This window comes from Danio rerio, chromosome 5 (genome assembly GCF_052040795.2).
Source record: "Danio rerio strain M-AB ecotype USA chromosome 5, GRCz13ab, whole genome shotgun sequence".
NCBI lineage: Eukaryota > Metazoa > Chordata > Actinopteri > Cypriniformes > Danionidae > Danio > Danio rerio.
In genome coordinates this window covers 74654960-74673064 of record NC_141025.1, presented here as the reverse complement: position 1 = coordinate 74673064, position 18105 = coordinate 74654960, and the positions used below count along the sequence as shown (strand labels likewise).

General features: G+C 35.0%; 1 protein-coding gene across 2 annotated transcripts; it reads left to right on the top strand.

The window, feature by feature from the left end:
* The first annotated feature begins 6038 nt into the window (after positions 1-6038).
* On the top strand, positions 6039-17626 carry unga (uracil DNA glycosylase a). Of its 2 annotated transcripts, NM_200974.1 has the most exon segments (7): positions 6039-6224; positions 6713-6892; positions 8150-8245; positions 10523-10620; positions 12109-12197; positions 15638-15816; positions 17210-17626. In NM_200974.1, coding segments are annotated over 7 exon segments (876 nt in total). In that variant the 5' UTR covers positions 6039-6131; the 3' UTR covers positions 17351-17626.
* Positions 17627-18105: the final 479 nt, after the last annotated feature.

The following is an 18105-nucleotide window of genomic DNA, read 5'->3' as shown; positions in this document are numbered from 1 at the left end:
ACGGCGCATTTCAACCCACCTTCTATATACTCGCCCCTTTTCACACCCGCCCGCTCCTGTATCGCCCTTCAAGGTGTCGTCGATGAGGAATAAAAAAAAGCTTTCAACTTTGATCCCCCCTCCCCACATGCAAACGCGTCAAGTAATCCCTCCGCGAGCATGTCTGGCAACTCCACGTCCATCTCCTGTATATTATCAGTGAACAGGAAAGCAGAGATTCAGATTGAAGTCTGATGGGCGTCCTGCCGATGTCTGTCACAGTCACAAGATCCTTTATCAGGCAAATAAACCACACACTTCACCTGTCTGTTTTTGAATAAATAAATAAATAATATTTCTTCATGTTTTGAATAAAAGTAGGCTATTTTAATGCACGTTTTGACCATCTAAAAATATAGAGTATAAATAAATTATTTTCCCTGAGATGGGTTGCGGCTGGGAGGGCTTCCGCTGCGTAAAATAAAACGTGCTGGATAAGTTGGCGGTTCATTCCTCTGTGGCGACCCCGGATTAATAAAGAAACTAAGCTGAAAATAAAATGAATGAATGAATAACTAAATTATGCAACACACAATGGATTTGCGTTGAGGTAACATGAAGGAATAGTTAACCTCCCTACAAAAATGTTGTGTTTATCAGACGTCTAATAGACATCTAAACATAGACAGCTCCAGGCTGGCTTGACCGCAGTGCTAAAACTAGGATAAACTAAACTTGTGCTGTCAGTGAAAATCTAATAGACATCTAAGAATAGCCCAAAATAGTCCTCAAAGACTAGACTTTATCATTCTGTTTATTTGATCACTAGTAGTTTTGGCCGTAGACATATATTAGATTATGTTTAGACGTATATTAGACATCTATTAGACATCTTTTAAAAACGGTTATTAGTCTTTACAAATAAAAGTTATTTGAACATAAAAACGATTAAGTTGTCCCCCCAAAATACTCAAGAATTGTGTTGTTTCAACTCACTTTAAACAAGTAGTTAAAATAAACAGCCCATTTTTGAGTGTAGATTAATAAAAATACAAAGTGATCTATATAAATACTGCAGTCCTCAAAATAAAAACAGCATATAAAAATTGATTTCTCAAATACATACGTTGTAATATATGATGTTGGTAATTGAGAGTTCTGCCTTCTAAATATTTTCCCTAAGTGTTTCAGCTGTGTTTCTTTTAATTAAAACAAGGATGGCAAGGGATTTATCGCGATACGCTCAATATTGATGTTTGTTTAAACTATTCATTTAAATCCGGCTGAATCAACACAATTCTTGAGGTTTTGTTGGGACAACTTAATTGTTTTATGTTCAATCCACTTAAATTTGTGAAAACAATCAAGTGAACTTAATTTTTACACAATGGATATTGTTACATTATTATTATCATTATTATTATTAACCGCTTTAATAAGGTTGTTTTTATGCATTTTATGCCTTATACATACATAAACTACTGTGCATTTTTATGATTTTTGAGAATTCCAATCTTTATTTTGGCAATCAGATGTGTCTCTAGTTAGTTAACCTAATTCATTCCTGTTGCCCCAACACAAATCGAGCAATTTTATGTTGCATGCTTTAATTATACCCTATACACTGTACTTTGATATCGTAAAAACGTGCGTTAAAATAGCCTACTTTGATCCTGCGTGTGGAATTATTATTAATTTATTGTTGCCCCAATACAAATCGATTGTGTTGATCCCAGCATTATTTACAGTGTAATTTGTGAACAACGCAGCGCTTTAATTTAATTCGACATTTAAGGCAGCAGTTAAGTGTTTTGTTTTGATATAGCTCTACATGTATAACCTCTATTGTTATATAGCGTAGATTCCCTGGATACGTTTTTCTAATATCCAGGGACATATTATTATCTAAGGATGATATTACGGATTAAGAGTGGTGTACGACAGTAATCTAAACCCGAGATTACTTCAGTAATCTGTGCGTTTTTGAACTTTGTTGGCATGAGAATCCATCACTTTCAGGTCAGCTTATACAGCCTACTCAAAAGACAACTTTCTTTCTTTCTTTCTTTCTTTCTTTCTTTCTTTCTTTCTTTCTTTCTTTCTTTCTTTCTTTCTTTCTTTCTTTCTTTTAGCTATATGGATAATTCATAACACGTTGTGATGTATTTGCGGCTAAAGTTGCAGCCATATTTTAAATTGTGTGTGTAATTCTGACCCACATCGTGGCCCAATTTTTACATTGTGTTTGGAATACACACACACGGGCTGTTTCAAGCACTTTGATATGAAAGACCTACTGATAGTGACAAACTGGCAATCGCCGCTAAAAGAGATGAAACACAAACACTTCCAGGAAATCCGCAACAGGCTATGGCCTTCATTCATTCATTCATTCATTCATTCATTCATTCATTCATTCATTCATTCATTCATTCATTCATTTATTTATTTATTTATTTATTTATTTATTCATTTATTCGTTCATTCATTTATTTATTATTCATTTATTTATTCATTCTTTCATTTATTTATTTATTCATTCGTTCATTCATTTAATTATTATTCATTTAATTATTTATTTATTCATTCCTTCATTTCTTTATTTATTTAATTATTTATTTATTTATTCATTAGTTCATTCATTTATTTAATTATTATGTATTTATTTATTTATTTATTTATTCATTCATTCATACATTTATTTAATTATTATTTATTTATCTATTTGTTTGCTTATTCTTTCGTTGATTTATTCATACCTCCTTTTATTCATCAGGGATAATTAAGTAATTAAGTAATTAAGTTGCCGCCAACCTATCCAGCATATGCATATGTTTTCCCAGCTGCAACCCAACACTGGAAAACACCCATACAGTAATGCATTCACACAGAGTCACAGACACACTACCGTCAATTCAGTTTTTTCAATTCACCTATACTTCATGTCAACTTCTGCTGCTGTGGGGGGAACCAGCGCACCCGGAGGAAACCCACGCAAACTCCACACACAACTGACCCAGACAAGACTCAAACCAGCGACCTTCTTGCTGTGAGGCGATTGTGCTACCCACTGCGCCACCCTGCTCAAAATAACTTTCTTGATATACCAGATACGGCTGGACTGAACTAATAGTCGTCAACATTGGAAGTGGATTAAAATTCTTCATCAAACTTGTGCTAAAATTATTCAACAACACCCACTGTTTAATTTTGACAAACTTTTTAAATCTAATGTTGACTCTGCGCTTACTAGACAAAAATACGCACAAAAATACAGCAATGAAACGATATATGATTAAAAATATAAAATGCATTGTTTAATATTATGAGTTTTTTTTTTTTTTTTAGACTAAGAAGTGTTTCATTTCTGGGTAGCTATTTATTGTTTTGGTGTAACTAAAAAAAAAGAGCTTTTATTGAGACCATGAAGTCTTGAATAAAATTAAGAAACATGGTTTTGCAATTCTTAAAATTTATTATTTGCATTAAAGATGCAAAATTTCAGGCTTCTAATTATGAATAAACAGTTGGTCACACATATTTCATTACATTAGATTATATAAAAAGTAGCATCTGCAAACAATGCCAGACCTTTTCGTTTTATTTATTTATTTATTTATTTATCTATCTATCTATTTTGTTTTATTTTATTTTTAAAAACACTTTTCAGTGATTAAATGAAATTAGACGACTATATGGATTTATTTTGCTTCTATACTTTATTTTCGGCACGTCAGTAAAACGTTTCACTTGGTTAAACTTTTAAACTCAAGTTTACCAGCTGCCTTGAAAATGTAAGTCAACTCAATTTAGAGAGATTCTTTGCTTATTTTTGTTTTTATTTTTATTTCATTTGTTTATTTGGCAAGGACAGTATACATTAATTAGCATTTCTGCAAAAGCACCAGAATTAGTACCTGAAGTTGTACCTGAACAACCTAAAAAAAAACAACAACACAAGAATTATTCAATCAATCAAGCATATTTAAAAAGTACTATAGAGATAGTTATGTAGATTAAAAATGAATATTTACAAATTAAACTAAAACACCAACATTTTGTAATAGAGATAACTATCAACTTAAGATGTTGAGTTTCACAATACTTAACTAAAACTCAGCATCTAAACAAAGTTGAGTTGACTCACATTTTCAAGGCAGCTGGTGAAGTTAAGTTTGTAAGTTTAACCAAGTTAAACTTTGGCAGCTGTAGAGCATTCATTATTTGTTTATTGCGCTTATTTTAACAAAAAAATGACAAATGTTTAATTAAATTAATTGTGCACATCATGTGTAGGCTAGAAAACACGTAAAAGCTTATGGAAAAGGCTCATTATGCTTTTGACACTAAAATTTAATAAACGTATGCCTGTGCATTTTTTATATGGAAACTCTCATGCATTATTTGGTTGTTCGTGTTCTCCTTAATGCATGATTTATCGCATGTTTGGTTGAATATCTGTAGTCTATTTCTCATTATTTGCTGCAATGAATGTCTGTTTCACAGGATGACCGCACAGGGCCGCTGTTGTTCTGTTTTTATATCGTTTGGTATGTTTGTTATGATGTCGTCTTTTCACTGTGGATTGTTGTCCGTGTTCTCAACCACATTTTCATCAAAGAATCATCAGAGAAGACTGATTATGGGCATATGAATCCAAGTTACACCTCTGAATAAGGAAACAATATTAGAATTCATTCATTCATTTTCTTTTTGGCTTAGTCCCTTTATTAATCTGGGGTCGCCACAGCGGAATGAACCGCCAACTTATCCAGCATAGCCTATGTTTTACGCAGCGAATGCCCTTCCAGCTGCAACCCATCATCACTGGGAACATGCAAACTCCACACAGAAATGCCTACTGACCCAGCCGGGGCTCGAACCAGCGACCTTCTTGCTGTGAGGCGATAGTAATATTACAATTTATTTATATTATTATTATTTCCTTTTTTTTAGTACACTGAAAAAAAATATTCAAAGATGATTCCTTGGATTTACTCATCTTTTTTTTACGTTAAGTGGTTGTAAACAATTTATTTGGGCTGAATTTCAACAAACAAATTAAGTTGAACATTATTAAACTTAATTTGTTTGTTTAATTTCAACATAAATAAATAGTTTGCAACAGTTCTGCATGCAGTCAGTTTTCAGTTATGCGAAAATGAGAATATACAATCACAGTGTATTAAAAAGAAAATGAAGAGACAAACAGAACATTAAACACATAGACATTACACATTAAAGAAAAAGATTATATAATTTACATATTTCTTTTGTTTTTAAAGCCTTTTTTGAAAAAGAGTTAGAAACTGTTTCAAATTAATACTTCATTTCAGTCAGCAAAATATATATATATATAAAAAAAGATTTTTGGTTTGAAAATTTACATTTATGTATATAACATTTTGTTAATAAGATAAGAAGATTAAGAAAATATGTTTTCTTTTTAACCAAACAAAATGAAACCAAAGAAATATAGTAAGGAAAATTCTTTATCAACATTCTCAGTTATAAAAAGAGAAAAATCCTTCCAAAGCAACCTAGAGTAACTGCATTGCCAAAACAAGTGAACTAGGGACTCAGGGTGCTGCCTTTTATTATTATTTTTTCTATTATTATTATTATTTTTTCATTGAACAGTAAATTATTACAGCATAATGAAACATTATGAACTATAGAAGGAACATAGAGGATGTCAGGGGGATAAAACAGTAAAGAAAAAAATATATAATAAGTTAAATAAGAGGTACATGTAAAGTAAAGGGGAATTTTAAATAGGGCATGACAAGATAATGTTTTCCTATCCTTAGTGTTTCCTGAACCGGAAAGTGTTTCAAATTGTTTCAACTCTTTTATGAATACCTTAAAAAGCGGTTTATTATTGGATAATTTGCATTTATGGATGTGATATTGCAAGTAAAAGATTTATTAAGCAGAACGCTTTCTCTGTACTATTGTCTGTATCAATAAAACTTTATTATTATTATTATTTTTGTCACCCTCCACACGCTGACTTACGTCTTCACGTAATCCACTTCGTCAGACGTCTGGCGGGAGTTGCAGCTCTTCAAACTCTACCACGCGTGCACTCACCAGCTCGAGTATTGATTTTTAATGTTTATTGCGTTTAAATAATCGTTTTATTTGTGGAAATGATCGGACAGAAAAGCATCAAGTCATTTTTTTCGCCAGCGTCTAAGAAAAGGAATCTTGACGGGATAAATACAGGGGAAACCAGAGATGATGTGAGTTTAACGCGGCTGCACCGCAAGTTTGTGCACCGCACGATTGTCGCATTTCTGACCAAAACTATGAATGAAAAAAGTTATTTTTCTTTCTTTATTTATTTGCACGTGTTATTATTTGCAAGCAAATAGAGCTTGCTCTGACTGACACCTAACTAGTTTTCGTTCCCGCTCAATATTTACACATTTCCGGAAGTACTTTTACGTCACTTGACAAAACAAAAGCCATTACTAGTTTCAACAACATGCATAAATGTCTCGTGAAATTATCGAGTGTTAGCTTTAATCTCAATGTTAACGGCTAAATGTTTCGGTTGCGGCTACAAATGTTACTATTTTCTCACGTGACACTTTTTTGGCGTAACGATACATACCATGAAACAATGTTTGCAAGCTTAGCTTTATTTAGCTTTTTGAATGCACAAATGCCACGAATAGTTTACAAACGAACATGTAATTTAACAAAATACACAAAAATATCGTCTCAGGTGAAGAAACAGAAGTTGGAAAGCGGAAATGAGGCACCCCTGAGTCCTGAGCAGTTGGAGCGCATCGCCAAAAACAAGAAGGCGGCTCTGGAGCGGCTTCAGAGTGCTGCTCCTGACGGGATTGGAGAGAGCTGGAGGAAAGCCCTCAGTGCTGAATTCGGGAAGAGCTACTTTAAATCAGTATGTCAGAATCACATTTTAACATTGAGGTAAAGTTGGTTTTATATTAGCACAATCATTGACAACTTGTGACACTCTCCCTATGTTGCAGCTGCTTTGAATATTCAGTATAAAATTGCATGCAAGTATGATTTCAAAACAACTAGCACTATTTAATTGACCGTGAACAGTAGTCACTGAAATTATTTCCCTATTGAATACTTTTCCTGAAATTATATGAGGCAGGGATGTCAAACTCAATTCCTGGAGGGCCGCAGCCATGCACAGTTTACTTCCATCACATCTACCTGTAGGTTTCAGACAAGGACTCAATTAGGCTACGTTCACACTGCAGGCAAATGTGACCCGAATCTGATATTTTTCCCCTCATGTGACTCAGGAGATGACCGTGTGAACAGCCCAAACCACATGGAATCTGATCTTTTCAGGTCAGGTCTGTGCCACTTTCATAACAGATCTGATGTTTTTCAATGCGATCGCAGTGTGAACGTTTATGTCGGATTTCATGTGACTTCTACATAATCTTTCAGCGACATGCAACATCATTCTGTGCTGCAAACATCATATACCCCTCAGCAGCATAGTAGAATGGCTAGTTATTAGCCATTTTAAGTGTTAAATTTTTTTTAAGTTAATTCCTTTGTATTCCATTGTGTCGTTTTTTTAACCAGATAAAGAGGGCTGAGAGTACACCCAACCTCAAGTAAGAAACAGATTACTTAACAGTGCTTTGAGTGTGTCTGTTCTATTTGATTATCGCTCTGCTGTCGCCACTGGCTCGCATGGTTCAGGATTGGTAGAGCCACGCATCGATGAATTTGCTCTTCAATGTTGGAACTCTCAGTAATGATTTTAAATCACACTGAACTGAGCTAAACTGAACTTAAACACTAAAAACTGAACTACACTGTTCCAGTTACTATGACCATTTATGTGAAGCTGCTTTGACACAATCTACATTGTAAAAGCGCTATACAAATAAAGCTGAATTGAATTGATTCTGGATAATTTCACAGGTTTCTAGCTCTAAACAGCCTAGTAGATGTCTAATGTTTGTATGCTTGAGACATATATAGAATTTGTTTGATCAGGGTTGGAACTAAACTGCAGGTCTGCGGCCCTCCAGGAATTCAGTTTGACATCCCTGATTTAAGGAGATTTAAGGTGTGGATATAAAACCAACTTAATCTTTATCATAAAAAAATGGCAAAACTACTTTTTACTCACCAGAATAATGCACCTGTTTCACTTTCATAGTTGATGTCATTTGTTGGCGAAGAAAGGAAAAAGCACACAATCTATCCGCCTCCACATGCAGTTTTCACCTGGACACAAACCTGTGACATTAAAGATGTGAGTTAATGTCTTGTTAAAGGCTTGTCTGTATAGTTGCATGTTCTCTTGCATTAAAACCAAAGCAAAGATTAGGACAAACATGGTTAAATCACTGAATTCTGAAATGAAAGCAGGGGTGCATTTAGTGATTTTGAGGCCATAAGCAATTCCAGTCATGGGGCCCAAAAGGTTTAAAGTTCTATGCCCCTTTTGTACTTTAATACATTTTTATTTACCTGCTGTTTTTTTCCTTATATCATTTGATCTCATTTTCTACATTTTGTCATAATGCAAAATAATACCAGAATGTTAAGCATCTTGTAAAACTTTTGAAAAGATTTGTTTACTTAATGAATTCACAAATGAAAATAATGAATAACTTTTGTTTTTAAAGCCAAATCTTTACTGATTTGACTGCCGGACTGGTCTATGATTAAGAGTGGGGGACACATTTGAGCAAATGTAATACTTAGGTTCAAATAAAAAAAATTTAGACCCTCACCTCACAAAATATAATTTAAAATAATAATATATAATTCATAGATATCATATATACTTCTCAGTATTTTTTTCTAAGCAACCACTTACTTCATTCATTCATTTTCTTGTCGGCTTAGTCCCTTTATTAATCCGGGGTCGCCACAGCGGAATGAACCGCCAACCCATCCAGCAAGTTTTTACGCAGCGGATGCCCTTCCAGCCGCATCCCATCTCTGAAAAACATCCACACACACATTCACACACACACACTTATACACTACGGACAATTTAGCCTACCCAATTCACCTGTACCGCATGTGTTTGGACTGTGGGGGAAACCGGAGCACCCGGAGGAAACCCACGTGAAGGCAGGGAGAACATGCAAACTCCACACAGAAACACCAACTGAGCCGAGGTTCGAACTAGCGACCTTCTTGCTTTGAGGCGACAGCACTATCTACTGCGCCACTGCCTCGCCCACTTACTTCATTCATTGACTAAATCCACCCCTGAATGAAACCTTTAGGAATATTTAATGAAACATTGTCAGATAAAGGTTCAGAAACACTGATTGGAAGGTATTTATAGCTGCTTTTGCGTTTAATAGGCCATAAAACCCCCCTCTGTCAGTTCTAGTCCACCTCAAAATTTTATCAAAAAATGCTCCATGATGGGTGTGGAGAGCTGAGAGCAGAGGGGGAAGTGCGTGTGGCCTACAGAGCAGGGGAAAAAAAGGGGAGCGAACAACTGTCAGTTGGCTCACAAAATCAGACTAAAAAATGAGACACAAACCGTGAGGAGACCCATGATTTTATAGTTTACAAAGATAAATTCCAAATAAATAAACAGTAAGTAATTTAATTCCCTGCTACATATAAGATATATTATTAGTTAGTTCATATAATATAACAAAAAACTACAATTTGTTATATCATCATAAAGATAATCATGTTTCTATCAAGACTATAAATAAAGAGGACTTCTCTCCTCCTGAATCACCGGGTCTGAATGCAGACGATGTGGAGCAGTTCAGCATGTCTCCTGCCCTATGTATTACAAGCATTCGCCTGCTGGTAATCTGGAGGGTTTTAAACATGTGCGAACACAGCAGCACAGATATAGGTGATGTGTCTGACTGGTAACAAATTCAACTGATAAAAGACAAAGTCTGCCATCCTCCAATTCTCATACAGCTCTCCCGACAAAAATGCTTGCTGCAAACGTTCATTGGAAATGAATGTGCAGATAACGTGCCGATTTGCCTTCGGAAAGCACATGCGCTCATGAATAATTAAGAAGCAGGCTCTTCTCATAGGATACAAAAACTCTGCTATGAATAATAATGAGAAACCGATGCCTCATCAGTCCACTGGCAGATTCGCTCTACATCACAGATTTCGATCCCGCCAACAATAAATGGTTAATCACACACACATTTATCACATATCTTTGTTTGCATTTTAAAGATGATTTTTTATTACATTTGCATTGAATGTACCGAACAGAAACATGTCTGAAAACATTGAATCTTTTTGTTATTTATGCTCCGAATTGTTGTTGTTATTTTAATTATTTATTTTTCTGGCAGTCGGGATACTTTGTAGCTCTGACTGATTAACCAGATATACCAAACTCAACTGCTAAACGTTGTTTCTTTTTTGTATTATTGATATTAAAAGGAAAATACTGTGCTAACCAAACACAGAATCACTATCACAAATCTTGAATGTGGATAAATAAATCAATAAATATTGGAACTGTGTTTTGCGAATGAATAATATCTGACACCAGTACATTTTTGTCTTATAATGGCAGGTCAAGGTTGTGATTCTCGGCCAGGATCCTTATCATGGACCTAACCAGGCTCATGGGCTTTGTTTCAGTGTTCAGAGACCTGTGCCCCCTCCACCAAGGTATTTTTTACAATCATTAAGTCAAATCTTATTTTATAATGCTTTTCTGAGTAATTCATTAGTTCTAATTAGTGTTCAGGGTTCCCACACTTCCTGAAAGTACTTGAATTTCAGACATATGAATACAGGACCTTGAAAGTACTTTAAAGCAAAGGTCCTTGAAAGTGCTTGAATTGAAAGTTTGTGTTATTTCGAAAAAAACCTATGACAAATAATATATTTTATCAAAACTTCAGAAACTGCATTTGAATATTACCAGTATTGAATTCAACTAATTGTATTAAAGTTCTTTGAACATGTCTTTAAAGTGGTTGTTTAAAGCTGTCAACATTTTTGACAATGACTCATTCAAAAGATCATTATTATGACATTTAAATGTAAATATTAACATAAGTGAAATGTTAAGAACTTTCATGGCACTATATATGCTAGGGGTGTGAATTACAAAGGTGCTTGATTTAAAAAAAAACATTAGTAATTTAAAGTCCTTGAATATAACCGTACGCTCACACGGAAAGCGGCAAGAGCGCCAGAGTAGCCGGAAGTCATTCATTTTCAATGAGAGCCAGCGGCCATAAGCGGCGAGGTGCAGAGCGGCGCGTCTTCGCCGGTGTGAGAGGAGTCTGAATGCAGACCTGGTGCAGTGCAATCTGAGCTGCATCAAATGCTTTTTAATGGGCTCACCTAACCCCACCCCTAACCCTACCTGTCACAGTGACGTCACTCACTCCATTACGTGCATTGTGTCTGACATTGCATTGCTGAGTGATGCAATCTCAGCTTGCAGCATGAAGGCTGCATCCAGATGCTATTGGGCGGCGTGGGCGTAGAGGAGAGATGAAATTTAAGTCAACTTTATGGTAATGAGCTATGACGGGGTTCGGTATCAAGCAATCAGAATGAAGACGTCCATCGCTTTATAGAGTTCAGAGAACACAGACCTGTGAACTTTGCTTCCGACCACAGTTGTCCCCAAGGGTTTGATTTTTTTCGGTCGCCGGATTTTCAATGATTTACAATGTTTTCTTACAGGAACATTCATTAAATAAGTTACTGGCGAGTTACAGATGTGCATTAATGTTATATATACTTACCTTTAACAAAGCGGGAATCTCATGCGACAGTACAAAACAGTATTGCTGCTTCAGGATATTTCAGACATATGGGCACATTGGATAATTAAGTGGAGCAAAGCCACAGCACATGCAACTTGATCTTGCATTGTTAAATGAATTTGATAAGAAGTGCGCAACATTTTCATGCTAGAAAGCATGTTTTATGCAGGAATGTACTGATATGATATGCTGCAATGGCCCCTTTAAATACGAAAACAATGTAGTGAATTTTGACGCTCTTGCCGCCAGAGCGACCTCGGACGCTCTCACCGCTTTCGGTGTGAACGCACAGTAAGAGTGGGAACCCTGAGTGTTACAGTCTCAATTACTACATTATGTCATATCTCATGGACTGTGATGGTAAATTTTACAGTTTGGTGAACATATTCAAAGAACTGGCTTCAGACATCGAAGGCTTTGTGCAGCCTGATCACGGAGATCTCACAGGATGGGCAAATCAAGGTGTGCTTTTACTCTTACTCAATTTGTTTGCATTAATCACACAACAGATGGCGATGAAAAATTCGCCAGGAGACTTCAAACTGTTGTTTTTGCTAATTTTGGTTCAGAAATAACATTTATGTGAGCAATAGCCGTATTTAATTTCTTAAATCGGTAATCAAAAAATCCAGAAGTCTGTCAGAGTACTTACTGCCTCAGATTCAGCCAATATAAATATGGACAAAATACATAACTCTAAAATTCAAAGCTAAAAAAAGTAAAACTCTATTGGAGCATGGTGTGTGTGTGTGTGTGTGTTAAATGTTAATCATATAATCACACATGGAAGATTCTGACTGTAAGGTCACACTAATAAATCTGACAAAGCAACATTAATCTTTTTTTTTTTAAATTCTCAATTCCTGAAAAGTAGATGGTTTGGACACGTGGTTTCAGTCTAACAGCAATAACATGCTGCTTTAGCACTTTAGACAGCCAAAGTTCACTGTCTGGCTCGAGGTCCTTTGCTGATCCTGTTCCTCTCTCTTCTTTCTCTGCTTCCTGAGGTCAGTCACACATTTCGCTCAGATAAATGCATAAAGGTCGTAATATAAAAAAAAAAAAAAAGTGTGTGTGTATATATATATATATATATTAATCAGACCATGCTTTCAAAACAGCAGATTATAAGTTTAAGGGACTGATAGTTCAACCAAAAATTAACATTTGCTCACTATTTACTATTCCTCAAGTGGGTCTAAACCTTTTTTTCTGAGTTTTTTTCTTCAGTTGAACACAAAAGAAGATATTTTAAAGAAACTTGTAACTAATGACTTTCATTGTAGGAAAAGCAAACACTAGGAAGTCAATAGTTACATTTTTACAACATTTTGCAGAATATCTTCTTTTGTGTTTTTACAGGAAAAAAGATAACCATAACGCTTTGAAACAAGTAAAAGCTAGATTTAGCTTGACATTAGGGCTTTACAATACATTGAAATATTGTCATTATTGCAATAATAATACATGCAATATCTTAATTTGTACATTTATACGGCAAGCTTTTTACAATAATTATTGTTGTTTCAAAGCAGCTTCACAAAAGGTGCATGTTATTACTACACCAGTCAAAATCAGAAAGGTAAGGAATTGTATACAAGATGGACAATATATAAACACTGATAATCTGCATTTATACATCATATAATGTCCTAATCAAAAAGGTGATGTATGTCTATGTCTATAATAAATGTTCAATGAAGTGTATGTGTAGTATGACCATTACCTAAATATATATTTTCAAAATAAACACTTTCAGATTTCTCGTTGTCGAAACACTCAACAACATTGCATATATTCTCAGTATTGTCCCGCACTGCATGCCTGAACTTCCTCTCTACTATATCTTGACTTTATCCAGTATTTTGTCTGGCTGGTACAAATCAAGCCGGTTGCTGTTGTTATTATTATACAAAAACAAACTGGAAAGTTTCTGCCTCACAACATCATGTGACACTAAAAACCTTGAAAGAGAGACTTTCTCTTATCTTGTATGTGAAGACAATTTTTCCTTGAAGGCACACCATTAAACAACAGGAGCAAGCTTTGCCAGAGCAAAGAAAAGAACCAAAAAATAAGAAGCAATATTAGAAACATTAATATAACACTTGCAATTGAAACCAGAAGTTTACATGCACTATAAAAAGGCACATAACCATTTTAAAAAAAGTCAGATGGTAATGTGACTAAGCTTTTTCTCTTTTAGATAAGTTAGGATTATCACATTTGTTTCTGTTATGCCTAATAGCAGAATAATGAGAGGGAGATTTTTTTCAGAAATTGTTATAACTTTTCATGAAAGTCAACAAAAAAGCCAGATTTCATTTTGCAAAAGAATATTTGTTGGAGACATGTCCTGTGGTCTGATTGAACTAAGATTGAACTGTTTGGCCATAATGACCAGTGTTGGCCAAACAGGAGGACAAAGGGGAAAGCTTACAAGCCTAGGAACACCATCCCAACTGTGAAGTATGGGGGCGGCAGCATCATGTTGTGAGGCTGTTTTGCTGCAGGAGGGACTGGTCCACTTCACAGCATAGATGGCATCATGAAGAAAGAACATTATGAAGAAATACTGAACAACATCTCATGACATCAGCCAGGAAATTAAAACTTGGCCACAAATGGGTCTTCCAAACAGACCATGACCCTAAGCATACTGCCAAATTAGTTAAAATGTGCTTTAATGACAACAGAGTGAATGTTTTGGAGTGGCCATCACAAAGCCCTGAGCTCAATCCTATTAAATTTGTGGGTTGAAAAATTTTGTGAGTTGAAAAAGCTTGTGCGAGCAAGACAGCCAATAAATCTGACTCAGTTACACCAATTCTGCCAGGAGGAATGGGCCAAAATTCATTCAAACTATTGCAAGAAGCTTGTGGAAGGATACCCAAAACATTTGACCAAACTTTGGACTGTCTAAAAATAAATAAAAAAATTCTCACAAAAAAAAAAAATGCTCTCAATATTCTGGCATTTAGCAAATGTAACTCATTAGGAAATCCTAAAGGATTTAAAATAGTAATCGTTTAGTATGATTTACCATCAGACAGTTTTAAAAAAATGGTTATATTCCTTTTTTTTAGTGTATGTAAACTTCTGGTTTAAACTGTATGTAATTTATATGATTGATCAAATGGTTTTAAACGAAGTAAACAAAGACAATCAAATCATACACAGGTGCATGGTACTTTTCTTAAAGCAAGACACACAGGTTGCTGTTGAGAACCCTTCACTAGATAAACTGATAATTTAGTAAATTGTGCATTTCAGCAATTTTTTATCGCTAACTAAATGTCCTAAAACTGTGATTTGCATGGCCAGATGTTCATTTTATTCATTTTAGTTTATTCACTACTTTTCATATAGCAGTGGATGAATTGTTATCATTTTGTAAGTTAACAGATGGTTATCAGTTTAACTTGTGGAGGAGCAAAATAGCTTAAATGTATTGTCAGGTGATAGATGATGTTCATAAGTCTTTAAAAATACCTTTCTCCTCTCAGAATATTAGATTTTTTTAAATTCTGAAATTATCTGATATCATTGGTTTTCTGTGTACACATTTAAAGGGATAGTTCACACAAAAAAAAACCCTGAAAATGCTTGTTTAATCACCCTTGTTCCAAACCACTTTGTCGTTTTATTCTGTTAAACACAAAAGAAGATATTTTGAAGAAAGCTGGAAACCTTTAACCATTTACTTCCATAGTATTTGCATTTTTCTACTATGCAAGTCAATGGTTACAGGTTTTCAGATTTCTCCAAAATATCCTCTTTTGTTTCCAACCGAATATAGAAACTCATAAAGATTTGCAACCATTTGAGGGAGAGTAAATAGAGAGTACATTTTCAGTTTTGGGTGAACTATCCCTTGTCTACAACTATTTTTCCATCTGTAGGTGTCCTGCTGCTGAATGCTGTGCTGACGGTTCGAGCACACCAGGCCAACTCTCATAAAGACAAGGGCTGGGAGACTTTCACAGATGCTGTGGTGCACTGGCTCAGCTCTAACATGCAGGGTCTTGTTTTCATTCTCTGGGGCTCTTACGCTCAGAAGAAGGGAGCTGCCATCAATAAGGTGTGTTGAGAAGAACTTGATGTGTTTGATTGTTTCACTAAAATTAATTAGAATTACCAGCTTAAAGGGGAACTAGTATGTAAATATGACTATATATAATGGGGTTTAAACAGTTAATAATAATATTAATAGATTAATTAATAGAATAATATTAGAGACATGTCCTGTGGTGTGATGGAACTAAGATCGAACTGTTTGGCCATAATGACCAGTGTTACATTTAGAAGACAAAGGGGAAAGCTTACAAGCCTAGGAATACCATCTCGGCTGTGAAGTATGGGGGCGGCAGCATCATGTTTTGGGGCTGTAGGAGGGACTGGACTGGTCCACTTCACAGCATAGATGGCATCATGAGGAAAGAACATTATGTAGAAATACTGAAGCAACATCTCGAGATGTTTTGGAGTGGCCTTCACAGAGCCCTGAACTCAATCCTGTTGAACATTTGTGGGCACAGTTGAAAAAGCTTGTGCGAGCAAGACCGCAAACAATTCTGACTCGGTTACACCAATTCTGCCAGGAGGAATGGGCCAAAAATCCTGCAAACTATTGTGAGAAGCTTGTGGAAGGATACCCAAAACATTTGACCAAAGTTAGACAGTTTAAAAGCAAAGCTAAAAAAATACACGTATGTAAACTTTGGACTGTCTAGAATTTTTTTTTTTTATCTCTAAAAAACATTCTCTCATTATTCTGGAATTTAGCAAATGTAACTCATTTAAATCATCCTAACCGACCTAAAATAGTAAATGGTTAGTATGATTTACCATCAGACATTTTTTTTAAAAAATGGTTCTATTCTGTTTTTATAGAGTATGTATATGTATATGTAAACTTCTGGTTTCAACTGTATTTCAATATAGGTAGTTAATACTTCCAGATTTAAAAGAGTATCCCAACAATCACTGAGATATTAGAGGGTCCGTTTAAAATTAAAGGGTCCATTAAACGGCATATCATATATTCAGACGATACATTTTCGGTGGCTGAAAATACAGTACGTCTCTAACATCAACACACTTTTAGATTCCCATTGTTGCACATTTTTAGTGTGTGATCGGCTCTTAGATCATTATAGAGTAAAAAAAAACCTCCAGAGCTTATCATTGTTTCCGTCAGCCTTAGTACATGATGTAACTACAGAAGAGTCAAGCTTTAAATGGGAAAATTTTCAGAACTTTTTGGTCATTTTGAAAGAAATGCTAATGGTCTAATCTGATTCAATGGTCTGTGCTAAGCTAAAACTGTTCCCGCCAGACCTGAATGGATTCAAAAAATGGTGAAACTCAACTGTTTACCTTCTTGGGGAGTTGAGCCTATTTTCAAAACTTAATAAATGTCAAAATATCCTAAAAATATATCACTCATGCATTATTTAATTGTTGATTTGTAGAAGCAGCACCATGTTCTGCAAGCAGTGCATCCGTCACCACTGTCTGCTCACCGTGGATTCTTCGGTTGTAAACATTTCTCAAAGGCCAATGAACTGCTCAAGAAGTCAGGGAAGAAGCCCATTGACTGGAAAGCTCTGTGATGGTTTTCCTTCATGGTTATACATGGAATGCAGTCTGTCCTGTTTCTGTTTTCATTTCCTGCTGAAATTTTCATACGTGCATTTCATCTTGTTTGTTTGTTGCTCTTATGTTATTAACTCAAGAGTCAGTTTTTTTAATGTACAATTGTTCATTTTACATCTACTTTTTGTGTGTTTATGCCTTCAGCTGTTACTGATAGCAGTTAAACATTTAGAACACTACTAACAACAGTAAATGTTTTCATGTTTATCACAATAAACTATTTTTCTACTGAATGATCCATCTAAATGTGTTTATTTTAGGTACATACTTCATTTTAAATTAAAATAGTTTGCAATACAGTCAAACACAAAACTATTCATACCCCTCACAAATTCTGCCTAAGTTACCTTTATTCAACCAGCAAGTTTTTTTTTTGACTGGAAATGACACGGGCTTCTCCCAAAAGATAAGAAGATGATGTAAAGGAGGCGTCATTGTGGATAAAAAAAATATTTATTAGCTTTTATTTACATTGAGGACAACACACACTTAATACAGAAATACACTTCATTGAGCATGTACGCATACACTATCTGACAAAAGTCTTGTTGTCTATCCATGTTTTTGGAACAACAAATAATAACTTGACTTCTAGTTGATCATTTAGTATCAGAAGTGGCTTACAGAAAAGGCAAATGTCTCTAGATTACGATTATTTTACCTAATTCAATCATGATCATGCCTTGATTTTAAATGATTTAATTAGGACAGT